General features: G+C 36.1%; 1 protein-coding gene across 1 annotated transcript; it reads left to right on the forward strand.

Annotated features, from left to right (window-relative positions):
* Positions 1–1681: 1681 nt before the first annotated feature.
* LOC129274263 (corticotropin-releasing factor receptor 2-like) lies at positions 1682–19861 on the forward strand. Its single transcript, XM_054911100.2, has 10 exons — positions 1682–1790; positions 3605–3702; positions 4278–4360; positions 5629–5749; positions 7199–7358; positions 7990–8044; positions 8895–8976; positions 9448–9533; positions 10430–10622; positions 15238–19861. Exons 1-10 carry the CDS (start codon positions 1787–1789, stop codon positions 15817–15819), a joined length of 1464 nt encoding a protein of 487 aa, XP_054767075.2. The 5' UTR covers positions 1682–1786; the 3' UTR covers positions 15820–19861.
* The last annotated feature ends 4139 nt before the right edge of the window (positions 19862–24000 follow it).

A 24000-nucleotide genomic window follows, 5' to 3' on the forward strand; every position in this document is an offset into this window, starting at 1 on the left:
ACGAGTTGGCAATTTACCGTTAAATGTATCTTATAATTCATCACACCACTTTAACTTTTTCACTATTGCAAAGATGAGTAGCAATTAAAACACATTCCAGTGAACTCTGATCAATCTAAATAAAGCCTTGACGCGACTACTTTTTTCCATAAATGTCAAGCTCACTTGTTCATATAATATATTTCTATCAAGGGGGATTTTTCTTTCAAAGTCAGTTCAATGATTTGAACCACAATACCACAATCTCGACGATAATCTATAATATTCACAAACAGAATATTCCTATCTATTTTTTTCTAATCGCTTATTATCTGCAATATAGTTTTTTATATTAACAAACATAATATTCATAATTGTGTTAAATATTCTTTTATAACTGCTTATTAGCTGCGACTCACTTGTCACCCCACCTATATTCCAAGAACAACTTATCAACGTCACTGCCTGCGTGTTATAATTCATTTGGCATGTTTGGGTTGTTTTTAGAATTTCATCATGTTAATAAACACAATATTCAGACGTCAGTGGGCTTAATATATGGCCTTAAATCTCTCCGAAAGTGGTCTGTAAAAGGGTATTAAGAAAGTCTTAAAATATTTTGTTTAACATTGCAATGCCATTTAAGTATATACACTGTTAGAAAATTTATCCTTAAAATAAAAGAAGTTCCTGCAGCAGAGTCTCGAGAACACCTGCAATCTTACCAGATTGCGCAATCTTACAGGAAATTTGTATTTGGTGTATGGAATCTTACAAATTTCCTTCAATAAAACACCCTTTTCCCCTTTTTAAACAGACCTGTTCTGTTAAATTGCAGAAAAATTCCTGTTTTATGAATTTACAGAATGATTCTGTTATTGCTTTCTGCAAAATCTTCTTTTTTTCTGTAAAATCACAGTTTTTTTAACAGTGTAGATGAATTTTGTTAGGTAATAATAGGCTGAAAATGAATTTGATCCGTTCTAAAATTGTTTCCAATATATTTTTATATTCACGTAGTCTTCAATCCTTTTTAAAAAAGTACATCATTATGAGGTTGTGCTATCCATTTGCCTGTTTTATCCATTTTATCATAATGTGTATTTCCAATTTCCCTTTTTTCTTTAAAAACGTTTATTCAGACAAGCTTTTCAGGAAATAAAACACCCCTCTTTGAAGTTTTCTCCTGACCTGATTTCATCCCTTTCTTTACTGCACCATGAACAACTTCCTAAGATGGATATTGGCGCATTACAAATTTTAGTATAATTATTGTTATTTATTGCGTCACCACCTGTGATATTTGCAAATTCCGATTTGAAATAAAAGAAAACAAAGGTCACACTTGGTGATCGTGCATTTGCACTTGCTGCCCTGCCCCCAAACTATGGAATAGCCTGCCAATTGACATAAGAAGCCGCCCATCCTTGACTCTCCTTAAATCGAAATTAAAAATATACCTCTTCCGTTAAGAAGTTTTGCTGTGTAGAAATAAGTAAAAAGAGCTCTGAACAAGCGCAGCTGAATGTATCCATATAAAAGGTGCGCTATACAAATTATTGTTTATTTTTCTTCTTATTATTATTATTACTATTATTACTATTATTATTATTATTATTATTATTATTATTATTATTATTATTATTATTATTATTATTATTATAACCAACAATAAACAATTTTTCACTCTCATTTAGGTCTGTATTGTCCAGTCGAACATGATTTAATACTTTGCTGGCCTCCAACCAAGGCAGGGGATACAACATACCTCCAATGTCCCGCAGAAGCCGACCAATATCAAACAACTATGGGTGAGGTTATATTCCTGTGATTTATAATTTAATTCCTTTGCTTCATTGCCATACAACTTTGTTAATATATTCATATGTATATGTGGGTCAGTTTGTCTAGCAATCTATCCATTCAGTTATCCATGAAGAAGTTTTGTTTAATTTATTTCTCTTTTTTTTTCATATGATTTTGAAATAATTATATCAGTGTATCAGTCATAAAATAATTTTGTTGATTTTACTACAAAGAACCAACTTAAAATTATGCATAGATGTTTACTTTACAACAAAGTCTGAGGAAAGCAATAACGAAAAAAAAAAAAAAAAAAAGTTCATAGGATTCGACTTGGGGTCATCTCTGTATGTCATAATCACGATTTCAGAAATAAGAATAATTATTACAATTATATACCCCTTGTAAGCAGTACATAAGCAATACTTATTATCCACGCATTTGTGTATTCATATGAATTAACGTAGCTTTAATCTATTTTTTCCACTTTATTGTTTCGTATCTTCTACTCTTTTCGGTTGTCAGTTGTTCCCCTTTACTTCTCACCGTGGTCATAATGATGCCACTGTAAAACAATATTCAATATTTTTTCTTCCAAGAATTTGTAATCCCACGTTGCCTCTTTAATGAAACCACAATCATAAGTGTCCTATATTCCCCGATGCATGGGGGCGCTAATTCATCAAACTCTACGACATGTTATCGCTGTCCATCAGCTGGAGAAGAGGTATAGGTATCACAGGCCTAAAACATTTCCCATTCACTCGTGTGTTAAAGTGGCAAATTCATAAAAAATAAGGAAGAAATTCGAGGGTTGAATGTTTACTACCAGTGGATAGGATATATGTCTGACATTCCATATCTTACCAGAAAAGGGTACCCAGACTGGCTCATTTTTAGAATAAATAGGTATTTGAAGACTACACCTGACAGAATCAAATTCATCACTTGAGAGAGTAAAATGGCCCTTATTCTTCCGCCAGAAAAAAATAGTTCCAGAAAAGTGGTGAGCTATCTTTCCAATTGGGATAAAGGAACTTCAGTAGGTGCCCTCCCTAGAATCAGTGTTAAATTGTCAATCATATTCATTCATTTTTTTCAATTAGCAATATCAAATTAAAAAATTGAGAATGGGCTGGCGCGAATGAATACCTTTTGAATGCCAGTTGTAATTAAGCCCGTGTAACCTATATCATTATGACGTCTTTATTTTCGTCATCATCGTTTGTCACCAGATTTTTTTTCTTCTTCATTAATTGCTAGAAAACATAAATTCACTTGTGACATCACACGAATGTGGTGTGCTTAAAAGACTTTACAAGGTAGTGCATGATTTATTTTCCTTTCCTTCCTTTCTGTGTGTCTCACCTCCTCACCCCCCCCCCCTCTCTCTCCCTATCTCTCTCTTTGTATACATTATGTGCGTGTCTATACCACTTTATGCGCTATAGAGGCGCCAGCTTAGAAAATGAGATAAGTCGAATGGAAGCCGCAATGTTGCACTTCAGTTTTATTTCATTAATGCTATGAAATTTAACTGTTGCCCTGCTACATGTTTTGCAGGGAATGAGAAAAAAAAATTAGAAAGAATGAGAAAGTCCCTTTCTAAACCTCCCTTTATAGCATGTTTATGCTCAAGCTGCATGGAACCCCCCCCCCCCCCTCCCACATTTTCCGATCTTTCTCTGTCACGCGGTCTCTTGCCGATTTTCTTCGATTCACCCTTTCCTTGCCCCCCCCCCCCCCCTCGACACCATATACCTCAGTCTTTTTTTTTTTTGCTTAATGTTACAAGTATTTATCTCTCTCCTTCTCTCCTCAGCCTACCGTTACTGTACGTCGAACGGAACTTGGGATACATCTATCTCACCGCAAGAACTGTATTTGAGCGGGAAAATATGCAGATGTCTTCACTGTAGTGTAAGTATTACACTGCAAAAACTCCGGTGTTGATTTAACACCAGTCCGGAATCTATATATGTCCACACCAGAAAAGTATTGAAACAACACCAGTTTGGAATCAAACCGATGCTGTTTTAATACTACTTGGTGTTGTATAAACACCTTTATGGTATTAGACCAAAATGAAACTGGTGTTGTTTAATACTTCTGTGGTATGGACATATATAGATTCCGGGCTGGTGTTAAATCAACACCGGAGTTTTTGCAGTGTAAGAGTCATTTTTTCTCTATATGTCGACGCTATATCGATGATTAATCTAAGGCGAGAAATTTTTTTTTTTGTGTTAACGCAAAAGATGAGGCTTGATGTTAAATGGTGTTGGGTATGATGATTCGTGTCCAAGCCATTTTACACCGACCATATAGCAACAACCCCTAACAGTTTATATAATAGCCTCCACTTGGACTGATATTGATATTAGACCAGACCAAATGAATATAAACCCATAATTGGTGCCAGGTTAGGCAACCCGATCAACATTTTCTACGTCAAATTTTAAATAAATACCCAGTTTTGATTTCCTTTGTAACAGGTTATCTTCACAATCAACTCTTTTGGATGTGGCCTTTCAGCATTAGCCTGTATTGTAGCCTTTCTTATATTTTTATTCAGCAGGTGAGTTTATCTCTAAGTTTAAAAAATTACTCTAGATTAACAGTACAAGGATTGAATTACGATCTTTTGAAAGTTAAAATCAATCCAGATCGAATGTACGAGGATATGAATTTAAATTCGTTGAGATCTTAAAGTGATTCAGTTCAACTGTATTAAGATTTGAATTCAAATCCTTTGAAATTTAAAATAAATCCAGATCAACTGCATAAAGATTTTAATTTAAATCCTTCAAAACGTTGTATTGATCATAATAGCAATTTAAATTGAATCCAAAATTGAATTGGTCCCTTAATACAGTCGGTCTGGATTGACGTTAGATCCATGCGGTAAAGAGTATCATAATCGTATAGGTGCTGCTGAGTTCATTTTCATACCATTTTTTTCTCATCATAATTTTTGATATTTTTTTAAATAATAGAAATGGTTTACTTTAGTTTATTATATCAAAACAAAAAATCAGCTACCGCGATAAATGGAGCAGCATAGTGCAATGCAAAGAGAATGCGATACTCAATACCTTGTACGAAAATGCACAGGGACCTTGCATGAAATCACTCGAGTATAATCCTTAAAATGTACTCTTGTCCCATGATTTGTATAATGTCAGAACACTCTCCGTCATTTCTGCGAAAAAAAGACCTTGGAGCTGATAAATACCTATATTGTTCTTCCAAATAAATCCGACATTATGCCTAAAATACACGACGCGTCCTGACCTTTCAAATTCATCATCTGCAATATCATAAGAATACATAATGCAGTTTCTTTATCTTTTCGTTTTATGATGGAACAGTTTTCACTGCGGTGTCTGTTGGTTGTTTCTGATGACGCTAATTTGTTAATGGAGGTCCCCTTACCTCTGACCCAGTTCAGTATTTCATTTGATTTGGAGGGTAAATTGATTAGTGAGACATTTTTTTTTTCATGAACGCATAATAAGCCACGCCGACAAGCGTGTAAGTTATATACAACTTGAACACATGATTTTTCGACGCGCAAAGTCTGACGATGTACTGTACTCAAATCTGTGCCGATGTGGCATGCGATCCGAGTCCCGTTTAATAAAGACTTTTTCAATAACAAATGCACAATTTCTATAACAAATTGGCTCTCAGCCAATCAGATTGAAGGATTTCAGTAGCTCACAACTGTTATTGTAAATTTTTCTATTATAACACGTCTTATGAAACGGGGTCCAGTCTTCAATTTATGCGCTATATGATGTGAACAGTTTTATAAACTGTCCCTTTTTTATATTTCATTTTCAGGCGACTCTGGTGTAGACGGAATCACATACATTGGCATCTCATCAGCTCATTCATCCTCAATTATTTCGTCTATTTCATCGCTCTTGGAATCCGACAGTCTAGCAATGCTACAAATATTAGGGTGAGACTAAACTTGATATGAACAAAACTTTTTAAAGGCATTAGCATGATTGGGGCTGGTGGATGAATTAAAAAAAAACATTGTGACCTGGGGGAATTTGACAAAGTTTTAAGTATGACTTGGAGTAGCACTTAAATTCCGATTTGCGTGTGGGATAAAAGCCATCACCGCATTAGTCAAATCATGTTAAAGAAGACGCACGCAACTGCGTATTAATCAATCATATTGGACGAAAGATATCACGTGCTCGTTGGCACTTAAGATTGACTCCACGTCACAATTAACACAAAGGCCCGTATTCTGAGATCAGGTTTAACTACCATTGTCTAACTCTGTAATAAAATTATGGGAAGCCAAAAGTGTCAACATTTTTATTAAGTTGTATGTTTCTTATGTCTACTGTGCTCTTTCCTGATTCATCGATGGTGAAGACAATCATATATTTATACTTCCTAGACAATTATGAATGATTTGATAGCCAAATGAGCTGAAATATGATATTTCTACTGTTAGTGATTTGTGTAACAATTGGCTATCCATACTTAAGCCACAACTTTAAACCTGAGTTTAAGTTAAACCCGACTTCAGAATACGGGCCATAGTGTTTAGTGTGACTTTGCGCAATTGCCCCCCCCCCCCCATCCCCGCATTGCGCAAAGAGTTGCAATCAATCGCCACTCGACTAAAATTAAAACGCAACTTGATTTTCAATGAATAAAATGTGCATATTAGGGACTTATGCTTGAATTTTAGTAGCTTTCAAGGCAACTCTTTTTAAAGGGTCCCCCATTGTTGTAGTGGAGCTGTTGAAAGGATTGGCAGAAAAACGATTATCGCCCCAATAATCACATTATATGAATTCAAACAGCCGAAATTTTGCTTTTTATCTTGCATCTTAAACTACTTTATGAAAATAACATTAATGTCCCTTTTTAAAGACATGCCTAGGTAATTGAGAACATAGTTTCTCGTAATATCCCATTTGTAGACGGTGGAACGAACTTTACATGGTTCATCACACTCAAGCATATTCAATGATTAATATGCAAAACGATGATTAACTGTCGACCAATTGTATAGAAGATTCGTGGTAAATGTCGAGGAGTATAGTGTTATCTATCTATCTGTTGGTGATATCATTCCATATTTCAAAAAGACTAGTGTATCTTTGTTTCAAGTTGTCAGATTTCGACGGGAAATTAATTCCAAAAAAGACGGCGACGTTTCACCTCTCTTTTCTTTTCAACTTATATCCTTTTTTTTCACAGGATCGTGCTTTTTGAAAAAACAAGAAGACATTTTCTTTAAGTGGTCAGAATATTATTGACGGGAAAATGTTTCTGGAAATGGATATTATCTTTTGGATAATTTTATTTTCTTTTTGCCCCTCCTGATAAGATTTTCCAGGTACGCCATTTATTATTTTTATGTTTCTGTCACTCCATATAGTGGTTAGAAAACCTTCTTGATACACTCTATTTCTACGCCTTGATGACCAACTATTTCTGGATGCTCGTAGAGGGCCTTTATCTACATACCTTGGTGGTCTTTGCGCTCAGAGTGGACGCTAACAGAATCAGTTTTCTCATTTACGTCTTTATCGGATGGAGTAAGTATTGAGGTCAATCTTCCCTCTTGGTATGCTGTTCCTGCTATCATGATATTAACAGTTACACCACTCCCATAATCATTACTATAATGCTTCTCCTCGTCCTCCTCCTCCTACTACTACTACTGCTGCTACTACTAATCCAACAACTACTAATCGTGGCCTTAAAAAGGGGGCGGGGACAGTTGCCCCCCCCCCCCGAAATTTTGAATATTTACATTTTTATACTGATTTTTTTTTTTTTAACCGAAGTGTGCACTGAACCCTTCAGTTTCAGTCTAGAATATGCATAAGTACCCCCGTGACAAGCTCAGTTGCTTTACTTCTTCTTTCTATCTTTTTTTTAGTTATTTTGTATGCGTCTTGCCCCTCGAAAAAAGATTATGAGATCGACTGGGCTACTTTTACTACTACTACTACTACTACTACTACTACTGCTACTGCTACTACTACTGCTGCTACTACTACTACTACTAATACTACTACTAACAATAATAATATAATGATAATAACAATAATGAATGATAATAATGGGTAAATCTATTGATGTTCATTGTTTTCTTTTTCAATAAAAAATTATTTACCCAAGTAACTTTATTTTAGCATTTTGTGTCTATTCTTTTCTTTACAGTATTACCAGCAGTTTTTGTGACGCTGTGGGCTATTGTGTCGTCTTTAACAAGAGGGTGAGACTGATTAAGCATTATCTTCGTCCATAAAAAAATGAAAGATGATACATTCGAATATTAAGTGGTAATGGTAAACATCTATACTATATAAATATTGACGTTAATTCCGATTCATCCAGGAAAAGCAATCAAATAGAATATGAAAAACAAATCTAGACATTTGGATAAGACTATATATGTTTCATTCCCAAAAAAAATTTATGATAATCTTACAGGTTTAAATTCGGCTGAGATAGTGGCGGGGTTCACGGTTGCCGATCGACGTTGAAGTAAATACACTACTTGGGAGTATTTCATGAGCCAAATGTTTTAGCGATTTTCGCTGACTGTTGTTAAAAGCTACCGACATTCTTGCATCTGATTGGCTGAGAGTAAGTTAGTCGGTAGAAATCTTTGTCTATTCGCTTCATGAACTGCTCCCCGGATGTTATCTATCTGAAGCACCGTGTGGTGCGTCGATGTCAATCACGACGCCATTTCCCGTCACCAAATGAAACTAACTGAAGAAAAGTCCAATATCGGACATAAAACTACTATCCAAATTTTCAGTCAAGATGAAAATACAGAAATGAAAAACGTATGAATGTTGTTTGTGAGGAGAATCTGGAAATCAATTGAAGCATATCCGATTCCCCATCTATTGCCTACAAAATATTGAAAAGTTTTTGATGAAACAGAATTTTTTTTTTTCGGAAAAAATCAAGTTATATTCAAATATCAGCTTCCCTCTCCCAAAGCTCACAACCTATGAACATCGTCACACAAGGGATGTAGCAATGAATCGGACTTGTATTTTTTTTTTTAGAGACAGTAGCCTGGAATTACCTCCTCCGTTTTTCTCTTGCAGAGGATTCGCCAATCCGTTATCAGAAAATGGGAGTGTTCAAGATTATATCTGCTTTATAGGACCAATTGGAGTGGCTTTATTTGTAAGTATATCATTTAAGATTAGGCATACCCATTGTGCTTAAATTCGAGTAATCTCCCATCAGTTAAATCAATTATTGACAAAACCGTTCGTTTTGAAGCGCTAAAATATAGATATATCTATTTACACTAACACTAAGACATTACTAATGACAATAGAATCATGATTTTCTGGTATATTTTACGTTCATGTTCGATTTGTTTTAATGAGTATTGCCATAAGCTGTTCTTAACTTAATTTTTTTTCGAGAATTATGCAGCAACGTCTAAAGTACTTACGATGTCTTGCTTTTTTTCGTTTTAGAGCGACGTGTACTTGGAATCGGTATAGTAGATGATGTAAGGCTTTTATAATCACCTCTTTCTCTTTCGACTCAATTCGATGAAAAAGAGAGAGAGTGCTTGAGAATAGGGGAGTATTTTCTGATGAGCTGTTTTTCCTCGATTATTACGTTTCTTCATTTTTTCTACAGATTAATTGTATATTCCTCTTTAACATCATGCGCTGCTTGTGTAAAAAACTTCGAGAACAAATGAGAAACGAGGAACAACAATCGTGGTAAGTATTGGTTTTGATTTGAGTTTCAAGTGATTTCAATCGCTTACCTTCTTCTCTTCTGAGTATTGTAAAGTTCTCACTGTTTTTCTTTTATTACGAACTCGAGTTATTTTCTTGTCGAGGATATGGAGAAACAATAACTTACATTCTTTTAAACTGAAAGTCAAAAGGGGCCTAAGCTTTCGATCCTAGCAGAATCTTCGTCGGAGGCAAAATGTCATTTAAACAGTCATTCTTAATTTAGTGAAGTTTAAATATTAAAAAAATCAACTTCTTTTGTTTAATATTTTTCTTTGTTCGACTGTTTAACATCTACTGTAAAACCTAGTTCCCACTTTCATGATTTGCGCCACGATCCAAGCGTCGTACTTAATCGTGGAGTAATCGTAGGGATCTTATAAGATCGTATCAGATCATATCAGATCAACCGTGGCAATCGTATATTGATCTTAAAAACTTTGAATGGTTCACAATTTTTCGCGATCAGTTACGAAAGGCCAATCGTGGCTTTCTTAAAAGATAGCACGACAGTCATGACAGTGGGAACGAAGTTTAAAGTCCATACAGCGTTGTATTAAAAAATGAAACAGCGTTTTATTGTGAGATTGTATGATTTATTAGGCGACTTGTTAAAAGTCAGAGCCACATCTTTCCTGATGGAATCATCTAAGCGGCTTTTCATCTACCAATTCTCACATTTCATCATACAAAAACAATTAAGACTGCAGGAAAGCTGCAATTGAAAGACAGCGCATCCCGATCGCTAGATTCCTGTTAAAAGACGAGGCAGACTTTTGACGAATTGCCTATGTCGTTCTTCTAAGTAAAGTCAGATCCGCTTTCCGATATACCCATTGATTGTCTTTTCTTCCCCCCCCCCCCCCCTTTGTTCACAGGAGGGGCGCCAAGGCCACGATGGTCCTCGTGGTTCTCCTTGGCGTCCACTACGTCGTCTTCCTCATCATCGTCCCCATCGTCGAGTCCCAGCTCCCGATCACCGTCACGCTCGTGCTCCAGTATATCAACACCTTCCTCACCAGCACCCAGGGCATCCAAGTCTCTGTCATCTACGTGTTCCTAAACAGCGAGGTACGACAAAGCCTTCGTAGACCGAATCCGGGTCGGTCCACAACGCTTCTCTAAAAACTCGCACACAACCCGGCTGCTTAACTACCCCGCTGCCACCATGCAGTTCCAATTAACAGGGTATTAATTCATGACCATACATTTCAAACATGGCATCTCTTATCAGTAGCTATCAGTGGTCTGTTCTCGCTATGGTCGTAAGAATCGTCGCCACTTTTTCCTTTCATTTTGCTTTTTTCATCCACCATCAATAACCATATAGCAATTTCAGTAGTATGAACGTTCGTGCAGCTTTTGGCTTCTATTCTCCACAGCGCTTTTTCACATCAGTGTTACATGATATTAATTATGGACGCGATTTACATCCTTTCCCTATACCTATTTTCCATCCTCTCTTCATGGTTACTTAGCTCATAACGTGAAAATTTCCGCTGATTTCTAACTGCGTATTGACACATTTATTCAATTATTTATTTACTTTCACTATTATTGTGTTATTGAAATATTATGATCAATGTGCAGACTACAAAATATTCCTCGCGTTATCACTGCTATATCTAAGATGGAAGGCATTTGCAATCAAATTTATGGCGCCAGTGTATATTTACAAAAGCGGCATGGTGCCCCAAACGTGCGATTGTGTTTCTCAAGTAAAAACAAAACAATAACGTTTTAACACGACGACTTTACAAACTCTTGGACGAAATAATTCAATGTTTTTTCTATTCCCTATATGTTGACTGTTTCGACTTAAGTTCCCCGTTTGTGTAGTTTAGGAAGCACTGTTTAATCAGTGAGTTAATAATGATAAAAGTTGGAAATCTATAGTAAAAACTTCTCTGCCAAGACCATAGGCCGAGACAACGGCAATACACTCTTACACCAATATTACACCAGGGGGGCTGAATCATTCATATTTTGTATACGTAATAATACATTCACCACCACACCGCTATCTTATAAACCCTCTAACAAGCGCGAGCACTCACACATAATTATCACAGTCAATGGTGTGAATACCCCCCCCCCCATACACACACACACCCTCCAAAAATTGAGGGGATAGAACATTATTTTGGAGCATTTTTAAGACGCAAGCGAGCGAGCGATTTAAACTTAAGTTTATAAAATGAAAATAAAATTATGTAATAATAATAATAACGTCATACACAGGGGAGCCACTTCAGTTCTGAAAATTGTTCTACCAGCGGGCCCTGCTTAACATGATAATGTTAATGTGATAGGATTTTGGCATGGTATTCAAAATAATGATACCATAACCTATTTGATTTTCCTTTTATTTATTTATTTTTCTTTATTTATTCATTTCTTTCTTTCTTGTCACTTTTCCTTCGTTTTCTTAGTCTTAAACCGTTTTAGGGGCAAGTACTCCATGCCCCCCCCCCCCCCATCAAAATGCTAGTTTTAATAAGAACACATGCACATAAAACTGAACGTAATACATACCTCTTGGAAAGAATTGTGACTATAAACTACTTCTTAAGAATATTATATCAAAATTCTTTATAATCGGGATTATGCTCTTAGATATGAATTCAATATCCGTATAAGGGCACAACGCGCTTACATGCCACTATTTCTGGTGTCATTTAAAATCGCATCAGATGAAAAAAAAATGTTTCAGTAATCATCATGATCATTCTAATTTCATTTCTTCTGTAAGCCCATGCTAAGTTTCGGGGCAAAGTATTTTTTAGATTTCGCAATGTTTTCACCGAGTAAATTATTTTCCCTATTTGAACTGTGCAAATGAGTTATCGATACTTTATTTTCTAACACTATACTAAAATTATATGAATAGCTACGTGTCATTATGAAACCTCTTTATGGTCATATTTGGAAGCCTATGCGAAATTGGCATAAAGTTGGTAAGATTTTTCTTGTCCATATGGTGTTGAATTCGTCTCCTGTATTCTTCATAAAAACCAAGCATCATGCATGTGTTCATGACGTAGTGCCACCACCATCACCATCTCCATCATTCGGGACTTTTCGACTTGCACGTGCCACTAGTGGACGGACGTGACGTAAGCACGTCATTATCGTCTGCCTTGTGTTCACGGTATACAAAGAAGCACCGCGTCACAGAGAGCATGCGCAATCTCAGGCTGCTTGTCCACTACCCCGTCGAAAGACACAGTTGATATGTCAGGAAACCCCTGACCAGGGCTCCGTAACACAAAGGTTTGCAATCAATCGCTAAATACCAATGACCAATCAAGATCATCGTTGCATGCGCACTCTGTTTAAAATACTGACTGGGAGCCAATGAGCGCGGTTCTTTCATATTTGCAATTCATCGCAAACCTTTGTGTTACGGAGCCCTGTTTGGGCATGCTTATTGTTGCGCGTTGCTTCACCTTATCGCATTTGTATCACGTGATCACGAAGTACGATAATAGCGAGTTGTTGCACCGCGTCGCAGAACAAATTCAAGAACACAATCATGGAATGGATTGAAAAATGCCCTTCAAATGACAATAAACAACTGAGCGGTCTTTGTCAAAAAAATTGTGAACCGGAACAGCAGTTCGTCCTGAGTTTCAAATTGCAAATGTCGTTTGCCCAGAGTCCAGGACAAAACTGCCGTTTTGATTCACCAATTTTCTACAAATTGTTCGTTGTTTTGAAGGGTATTTGACAATACATTATCTATGATTTCGAAAGCATTCTGCGTCGCGATGCGAAAACTTCCTATTCTGACGTAGGCTTCTGGACGTGCAAATCGAAATGTCTGTACTGTTATATAACCATTACTATACTGGCATCCATCTTTATTTCTTCTCATCATCATCGTCATCATCATAATCATCTTGATGAACTCACATGATTATACACCCTGTCCCCTTTAACGTGACAAATCGTCAATAAAAAATACTAATTTTCATGTTTAGACGTTTGATTTTAAATATTTTCTGATTATCAATATCATACTAACACTTTTGTTATAACATGGTTAACTATTATTCCCCTTCACAATTACTAACACACCTTAAGTTCTTAAAATCAGTGACGTATCTATTCATTGGGGGCGGAGTCGATGACAAGCCCCTCCCCAACCCACCCCTTTCTATCCGTCCTCAATTGCCGGTCTAGATTACAATAGTATAGGCCACGAATGTGCACTACCTGACTATAACACTTGGGTGCATGCATTTGATATTGCATAGTTTTAGTTCTAAAGCGACATTTTCGTAGCAAAAAAATCTCCCAGCCACCCTCCCCCTTCCGCCCCTAGATATATTCTTTACGGATACGCCACTGATATTTTTCTAAATTTTGTATTGGCGAGTAATATTCGATGTTTATATAGGTTTGCCGTGATGCATGAGTTGACGTCTGATGTAATTTTTTGTGTGATTTCCTTTTTTTTCTGACGAAATATCGGAATTATTGCGAAGTTATAGTATTACACTATTTATATACTTTTTTTTCCTGTCTGAAGCTTACTTATCAAAATGCCTTAAGATCGGCCTCTGTGCTATCTTCAGCATCCAATTTGGTATTTATGTTAATTGATCTTATTCAATATTACTTATTTATTTTTTCATATTCCGTGTTTATTAATAATTTATTAATCTCTTGCCTAGTAGTTTTATTTATTCTTTATTTGTTTTTACATGTTTTATTATTTCTGATTCATTAAGAGATTGTCGGGTCTTAATAATCATAATAATTATTCAAAGGTCTGAGAAATAAAGTTGTTTCCGAAAACACTAAACGAAATAATATTTGATAAGAGATGTTAAGATTTTTTTCTAAACATTTCAAGGGCTTTGAAAATCATATTAGAATTAGAAATCTTAATCTGTTGCATTTGTTAGCAATTTTTAAAAAAATTGACAAAACTTACGTTGTGACAAAAAAAAATTGTGTTTATCTGTCGTATCGTGAATTTCTCGAAACAATGATATCACTATTGAATACAAAAATATCGATGACTATTTTCATACAATGCGCCAGGTTTGATAGCCTATGACTCACTCCACCGTCATAATCGAAAAATAAAATGTATTGTTCATTCTATTAGTTATTGCTTAACAGTCTATTTAATTAAAAATGCAGACAAATATAGACATTATCAATTCGTTAACTGTCTTCATTGATTCATTTCTTGCAAATAAGGCTTACAAATTTCATATTTGTGTTTGAAAAGGAACGCACGATGAACATTTGGGAGCGAGGCTTCATTTAAATAAGATTTTATTCAAATTTCGTTTTTTCCCATTTCTAATAATAAGATGTTATTATAACAACGTTAATCAAGTAGATATCTTTAGATCGGACCTCCTGTAGACCCGTTGGCCCCATTCACAAAGGTGGCATTTTTAAAAACCATTGTGTACATCGGTAGTCCAACTATAGCTGAATTTTGCAAATCTTTTTTTTTTTGCGATTTCCGGCCTTTGTTTTATCTGTGTTTGTTTTGGACGTCTTGATCAGTTGGGGCAACGAAAATAAGAAACGTTTTCGTGTCAATTTGGAGTACCATTATCAGTGTTTTAGACCATGATTTCACTTGATACACCTTCAAGCACTATGAATATGGCTGCCATCTTGATCTGTATATTGATATTATGCTCACATTCTGTATTAGGTCAAAGGCTCTATCAGACGCACAACAGTGAAGATAATGAGAAAGCAGGACTGCCCTTGCATGAGGCGAAGATTAGCAGCGAATCGCCAGAGAAATTCATCCTACTCAAGGTGGTTTACGGACGAGAACACTTGCTTGAGCTCGTTGCGATCGAGTCCTTCTCGGAACCCAAACCCAAACGGGCGAATCAATTCCGATCTGGCTGCAACGTTGAACGGCGGTGTTGGAACGAGCGACAAACCAACCACGCAGACCGTAACGTCACTACCGCAGCGGTCTACCAACCAGGAAAAGTCAGACGAATTCGAGAATTACGAACTCGGAGCCCTGCCGGAGAAAGGAGACATCGGTAAAGATGGCGACTGTGTGGCTGGTAAGCATATCCTGCCACCTCAGGAAGGAATGCCCCTTTTGGAGGACAAGAACGTAGAGGGCGCCAGGCAAGCTCCGAAGACGAACAGCAACGGTAGTCCTCACATTGGAAATAGAGACACGGACAAGGATAGATGTGTTGATGATGATAACAATCAGTTGAAATCAAATGAAACGCAGCACCTAACCACTCATCATATCACGTGTTAGCTGATAGAAAGGATTAAATGTTTATTCTTGTACAAATAACACTGAACCCTCGAACAACTCTTGCACTGGCTGCGAGAAAGAAATATAAAAAAAAATGAGACAAACTAATGCTAGGTTCGGGTGTATATAAGCACCTGCCAGCAGCGTGGTCAGATTTTATTGCACTTTCATCTACATAAACCTTGGCTGAAGAAAAAAAAAGTTATTGAACGTTGAAATTACTATCCGGCATCGTCATGTCCTGTTTATATTGTCATTGAAGTGTTAACTCCAGTTCAAATAATTGCAATGTGCTATAAAAAAAAAATCATCCGTTGTTACTCCAATATCTACTCTCACAAAATTTCTATAAATGTATCTAGTTTTCTTTTTATATAAGGCCCAATCTAAGGTCCATCTACCAGAAGATGCGATTGCTTTAATCAATCTCAACTTTTGAAATTAATCGTATTTTAAAATTCTTCATATAGGCCTATATATGTGTCAACAACAGTAATGTTTTTCCATCATCTGAGTGGACCAGGGCCCTGTTTTACAAAGAGTTCCGATAGATTTTTAATTGAGATTGATCTAACTTCAAATATCTTATCTACACAATTTTGGATCAATCTTTAAACATTTTCATACTGATCACAATTTTCACAAAGAGTCGACGGGTGAAAAACATAATTTTCAACACTTACTGAATTCGTATGATACACCAATATAATTCAGATTTTTACCCCCTGCCAAAGCTTTAGATATCCCGCAATAAAGCAGCTATCCGAGAGATGGTCTATACAAATACCATTCATTAAGTTTACTGAGTGATACAAATTTACACAGATTCCTTACCTTGTAACGAGGTAATCCTTTAACCTGTTGGTAATGAATGAATTCCTGTGCTTCAAATTCATTTTCGTTTATTTGTTCTTGTTTTGGGGTACATTTCGCGTGACTGGCAAGCCTATTGAACATGTTGAAAGATCTGTCAAGAATTGCCTTTGTTTGAAAGGTATGCATTAAATTTGAACATGTCGGTAAGCATGTCATTTAAAGGCTCTGACCGTTTTTTCAAGCTGCATCTCCAATCGCTCTTGGGATTTCTACGAGGTTATTTGAACGCCACTACTAGTCAGCATCGTCAAGGTGCCAGCGTTGGAGGGGTTGCCTGTCTGTCTGAATTCCACGAAAGTTACAAACAAATGTCGGATGTAAAATTTGTATCAATAGAGTATCGAAGCGATGACGTCAGTTGTCATGGTGTCATGGCGGCCTGGTTCTAAAACCAGGGGGCAGTTTCATAAAGCTGTCCGTAAGTTAGGAGCTATACTTTAAGACTGGTGATCCTTTCTTACGGACTCAACCATCGCCAATTTATCATACCGTTTACCACAAGAAAGGACCACCAGTCATTCTTAAAGTCGCTCTTATGAAACGGCGCCCTCTTATGACTCTCAGAATGATGGTAACAACCAGGGACAAAACACATCGCCATTTTTGCAAATACAAATGTGTATAGACGATCATGCAGCAGCTGCGACTCAGTTTAGAACCAGTCGATTCGTTGTCATGACATCGTGACGTCACACTTCGGTACTCTATTGTTGATCACCTCTTGTTTTCTGCTGATAATTCAGTTTCTGTCATGTCATCATCTGATCAAATATACCATGTTTTGAATGTGGTGGCGCCCTTCATGGTTCCAGTACAAGGATGACAACTTGAGAGTATATGTTAATGGAAGTATTTTGTGTTCAGATGAATTCGATTTCAGAACAATGTAGTTATAGTCACCCATGGTACCCATAACGAGGGATGGGAATCCTTTTTATAGTGAAGTATGCATGATTATTTTCAAGGGGGACATTCAACTTTACGGAGCTGATGGACGCACCCTCTAAACGTCAATTTCTTCCAAATATGTTTTGTGCGTGTGTGTGTGTGTGTTGTGTCAGACGTATATAGGCCTATATTATACCTTAATTCCGTTTTACCAAATGTTAGGTACACACCGCACGCTACCCCTGGTGTTAAATCGACACAGCCGGTGTATATATAACTAATTCATTTTAACACGACCACCCAGATGTCTTATTACATGTGTGCACATCACATTTTGTTTTTGTTTAAGCGCTCCTTTTTTAGTAAAATTTTATAAAAAGAGGGTGCAGCCATTCAATTACTTGTCAGGCACACGTGCACTTTACCTCCTATATAGCAAATTATTCGACCTTTCATAAAGCTGCATGTTCGTAATATACGAATGACAGTACGCACGACTGGTGATCCTTTTTTGTGCTATGTAATATCCCTGTATAATTGATTTATGACCTAAGAACATGTTCCAGTCTTGCGTAAAGTCGTGCAAAACTTTACGAGCGGCTGAACCCTATCCAGTCAGGTATGGGGGCCAAAACAACCCCCCCCCTCCCCGACATTCTTTGCCATAAATTTGTAACGCGAAAAGATCGCGCCGCGACGTTTCGCGACGCAGGGGTACACGTGGTTCCAAACTTACATAACATTTTTTAAGTGCATATCAGACCCGAAATTGTTCAAAAAAGTGATTTAAAGTACAATCCAAAGCTGTTCTGTATAATGTATCATTATTTTTATTTTACTGATTAAAATCTATAGATTTCATGTCATTTATGACTGAAAAAGTGTTGCCGACGATTTCAATCGAAGAAAACAATGATAAACATAGGCCTTAAGTCGAAAAAAGTACATGAGAACAAAAATCAAAATCTAGCAAATTGGAGACTGTGTTTAGAAATTTACTGGAAAAAATATTTTATGCATTAATTAGCATTATTAATTAATTAAAACTAAATTTGTCTAATGTTGGTACAATTGACAATTGAATTGTGGATATCTCATCGTGGGTGACGTGCGTGCCATTTTTCAGTTCGATCTACGGCCGAGATCTGAGGGGGCTGTTTTTGACACCCTCCCCGGCTATGCAATTTCAAAATAGCCCGGGCTATAGGGTTAATAAAACACCTTACCAGGGGGGCAGGGTGAAGAAGAGTGCAAAATATTGTCAATTACTTGTCTGTTTGCATTAGAATTTGCAAATGACGATGGTGTAGATCGGGGGGGGGGTGCCGCAAGGGGTGGGGGCAAGGGGTGACCCGCCCCCAATAATGCTCATGTAGTTTTCTTTTTTTTCACCAAACGGAATAAGGGAGAAAAGGGACGGGTTTAGATATTTGATTTTATAATACCCCTAGTACTGAATTGAGAAGATAATAACCTCGCGATTAGGTTGTTTTAACCACCCCCGCCCCCTCCCCATTAACACTATCAAACATCCTGGCGCCACCCCTGACGTGAATTATTTCACAGTGTTGTTTCGTTGTGATTTATTTTGACTCGTCATAAACTGAAATCGGCATGCGCAAAGTTTGATGTCAAGCTTTGTATACGTTGACAGAATTAAGCATAATTATTGCAGCATTGATCAATTTTATGGACGAATTATTTGATGGCTTTTCCAAAAGAAACCACCAACATCGATAAAGATTACATCCAGTCTAAAAGTAATATTGCATTTCAATAGGACAGTAACCCAGAAAAATTTGTAGCTCGTGCTGAAATATACAGAGTGCGTATTATTTCGAATGACCAAACAGATTGTCTTTCATACCAGACTCTTCAACCTGCAGCTTTTTATAAAAGTAACTGCGAAGTTAAATTAATCTAGAAAATATACAATTTGAACTTCATAATGGGTCTATTCCAGAACAAAGAAAGAAACAGTTGTGTTTAGTTTTGTATCAATTATTTAATTTGTACGCCGGTTTTGCACGTCATCAATGCCGGGGCGCCCTAAACCAAATCATATATGTTTGTACATGTTGTATATATTATGCAGAATTATAAATGTGTCATTATTGTATATTTTATATCACGCTGAGTATCAGGCAGAAAACAATATATTGTATAAAATGTAAATACAAAAAAAATATGTTATAGTCCGATACATGGTCCAATGAAATCAACTTCTGTCGTAATTTGTTAAAAAATATTAAAATATATCAAAGAAAAAGTTCTCTGCACAATGAGTCCCATTTATTATATTCTCTCTTATTAAGATTTTTTTTTAATTTTCGCGTTTGCTAACTTTATCATAATTATTCATTATGTTCAGGGGTTTGGGATTTTTGTTTGCATTAATATCTTTCAAACTATTCAACGCCTATTATGTGTACCTTTCTTTTAATTCACCTGACTGAACATGCTGAATATCTATATATCTATCAATCTATATATCAATCAATATATCTATCTACCTACCTACCTATCTTTCCATCCATCCATCTATCTATCTATCTATCTATCTATCTATCTATCTATCTATCTATCTATCTATCTATCTATCTATCTATCTATCAATCAATCAATCTATCTTTCCATCCATCCATCTATCTATCTATCTATCTATCAATCCATCTATCTATCTATCTATCTACCTATATCTATCTATCTATCTATCTATCTACCTATCTATCTATCTTTCCATCCATCCATCCATCTATCTATCTACCTATCTATCTATCTATATTTCCATCCATCCATCTATCTATCTATCTATTTATCTATCTTTCCATCCATCCATATATCTATCTATATATCTGTCTATCTATCTATCTGGCTGTCTGTCTATCAATCTATCTATCTACCTACCTACCTTCCCACATATCTTCGTATCTACCCACATATCTATCTATTCTATTTTATCTATCTGTCTACCTATTTGTAAATATTATTTGAGAGATTTCTCAATTTCTTCATTAATTTGCATGTATTTTCATAATCATAATAGGCACGATAGTTGTTGATATATTAAATAAGGTAATAAGTTAGCATGTACTAAGTATTGTAAGTAAGTTAGTAAGTTAGTTACTTAGTTGGTTTGTTAGTAAGTCAGTTGTTTCTTTAGCTAATTAGATATTTAGGCATTAAAGTTTTACAGCAGCTGCTGGACATGTAATTTGAAAAAGTTAGTCGTTAAAGGGATGGTCCAGTCTGGAGATATTTATATCTCAATAAATAGAGTAAAATTTACAGAGCAAAATGCTGAAAATTATATCAAAATCGGATAACAAATAGCGAAGTTATAGATTTGCATTATTCCGGTGAAACAGGTCTAGGTATGTCGTCATGAATATTCATGAGGCGGGCTAATGATGTCATATCCCCACTTGTTCTTTTGTATTTTAATATATGAAATCAGGTTTATTCACAAAATTCTACCAAGAACTAGAACAATTGGATTGACAACTGATTAAGTGCATGCATTAGTTATTTATTGCCGCAACTTATTTCAGCATAACGGAGACACATGATTTACACATGTATGACAAAATGAAACCTTTATGATTTCATGTAATAACATAAGAAAAAAGAAAGTGGGGATGTGACATCATCAGCCCACCTAATAAATATTCATGACGATGTGCATATAACTGTTTTCACAGAATATTTATAAACTTAAAAATTCAATAACTTTGTTATTTATTATGCGATTTTGATGAAATTTTCAGCATTTTGCTTTGTGAATTTTACTCTATTTATTTAGATATAAATATTTTCAACCTGGACTATCCCTTTAATGAGACAGTGATTGTGTCCTGGAGGGAATAGAAGTGAGAGAGGTGAAGAGAAAGGGACAGAAAGACAGGATTGGAATTATTGTCTATTATCATTATTATTATCATTGTTATTATTATTATTATTATTTGATAGAATTTTTCATTTTCTTCATTAATTTGAAAGAATTATTATCGCATCCGGTAGGATGCGAAGGCTTGTTACGATCGTCTGCGTTCGCGGAGCGGGGGTGGTCGCACGCTTCGAGAAAACCGGGGGAGCTTTTCACGAAAGCCAGTGCTGGATAGTCTCTTGTACCAGTTGTTTATTTGTGTGTCTGTGTAAATTTGTGTGAGGGTATGGAGGCCGCATACGAGGTGAGGTTGTGTGTGGGTGCATGTATGTCATCTTTAGAACACTTCGACGGACATTTGCATTGAAAAGGGAAGGAAAGAAGAAAAAACAAATTTTTGTGCATCTTCATTTAGGCTTTTTATTTTCAATAGTCTCGGCGGTGCACGCGTCGACCGGGTTCTGCCGTATATTGTAACTATTATCTTGCGAAGAAAAGCCAGTTTCAAAGTAATTGATTCAGTGGTGTACAGATGAGGGGGTGGGGGGCCTTCGGACGCTCGCTCCCCCGGTTTTTTTTCGAAAAGGTGCGGCCATCCCCGCTCCGCGAACGCAGACTATCATAACATGCCGGATGCGAAAGCCTATATGTAGTATGCCAAGCTATTGAATCTTGGAACTCTTGTTGGAATGCATGACAATTGTATTATCTACGGAAGTGCTTGAAAGGACTCGTAAGCTCCGCCCCAAAAAGATGTTTTGGAGGTCAAGCCTTTCACACGTAAAATTCGTCCCGTAATTTGAGTGAAACTTAACTGGAATTCACCTCTGGAGTATAAGTTAAATTCGTGATTGTGATTAGCGTTCGTGATTCAAGTTTGGTTTCACACGTGCTAAAAAATTCGTCATTAGCCTTATTTTTCACTGGAATCATTCAAATGACGATTTTTTTTTACTGTGTGAAAGGGCGGCAAAACTCTTGAATACAATTAGTGATACGAACTTTTTATGGTATTGCTGTCGTTGTCGTTATCATCTTCGACGGCGATTGCGGCAACGATGAGGTCCACATCCAGGACGAGGAATAGACTCTTCGTCATCTTGGAATTCGATTTATTTTTCTGAAATAAAATTTAAAAAAAATATGACGGATAAATGATTGCTTTTTTAAAGCACAATCCTAAGAGATGAGTCTATTCATCACCAAATGGACAGATGAGCAATATCACGTAATGATCAGAATGTTGGTGTAATTTTCTTTCTGATCTGTGTACAAATTATCCCTATCCATCCTTGTAACAACACACAAACAAAATGTACACCCACATCCTCACAGTCTCGTGTTTGACAATCGGAGAGTCACTTATATCATAATATTATATTGATAATATGAGTGCAGGGTAATTACAAACTCACACCCACCCACCCACACTCGCACCAAACATTATACAGCAAGCTCCCATTCATCTCCTAATACACTTGCATTGATGACTTTGCCGCTTCTCTTTTCTTCTTTGAAAAAAAATCAATCAAATTAATGCTATTTTGTTTTTTATAGTTTAGATGGTTATGATAATCATCTTTTATGAAAAATTGATGCATAGAGATAGTCCGGCATCAGCATAATTAGTGACAGCAACAGGCGTAGTATACAATGAGTCAAAATAATAATTCGTTTTTATTTTTTTCATAAACCTTTTACTGATAAACTCTGAACCCTATCATTATTTCCTTCCATCAATTTTTGATACTATTTATCAACAAACATAAGATTTTTTTAGAAATGTTACTCACCCGACCTACCGATATTGCAATTTTCCCGAAATGAAGCCTTTGACTCGAAGATTCTCAAATCAACTGCGTATAACAGTTTTCCGGTGTTTATCCTCTATTGCTGATTCAAATCGCTGAATTCCTTTACCCCTGCATGCACGTTTCGAAATGAATTTTTCAATATGATGATAATTTTTCAGTAATATAATAATTTTCAATTGTTTAATAATGTATTCAAATTGGCATAATTAAAGCACCATATGTGCCAACCGATGAGGAAAGGAAACTTTGAATAATCGAGTCACTCATAATTATAAGGTAAAAATAATAATGATAATTAAAGCTTTGGATGAGCTCTGTTGAAAGGTGTGACATTGAAATCGGGTTAAGACCCGTATGAAGTTCTTTCTGTATTTCCTTATCATAAAAACATGTTAACTGTAATTCACCTCCGGAGCAGAATTTGAATTCGTGAATGTGATTAGCGTTCGTGATTCTAGTTTGATTTCACACGTGCTAAGAGTTCTCCATTAGCCTTATTTTTCAAATTACGATTTTTTTTTTTCACCGTGTGAAAGGGCGGAAAGTTTGATGGTCTTTTTCTCTTTATAAAAAAAATGAAGATACTGAATTCCTATTCGGTCGGGGGCAAAGAGCTTCATTTGACCTGGTATCGCACCCTTATCCGAAGTGAGCCCTCTCTCGATCATCAGTTCATAAGAAAGGCGAATTGTCAATTCATAAATCTAGTAGATCTGG

This window comes from Lytechinus pictus, chromosome 13 (assembly GCF_037042905.1).
Source record: "Lytechinus pictus isolate F3 Inbred chromosome 13, Lp3.0, whole genome shotgun sequence".
In the NCBI taxonomy this organism is placed as follows: domain Eukaryota; kingdom Metazoa; phylum Echinodermata; class Echinoidea; order Temnopleuroida; family Toxopneustidae; genus Lytechinus; species Lytechinus pictus.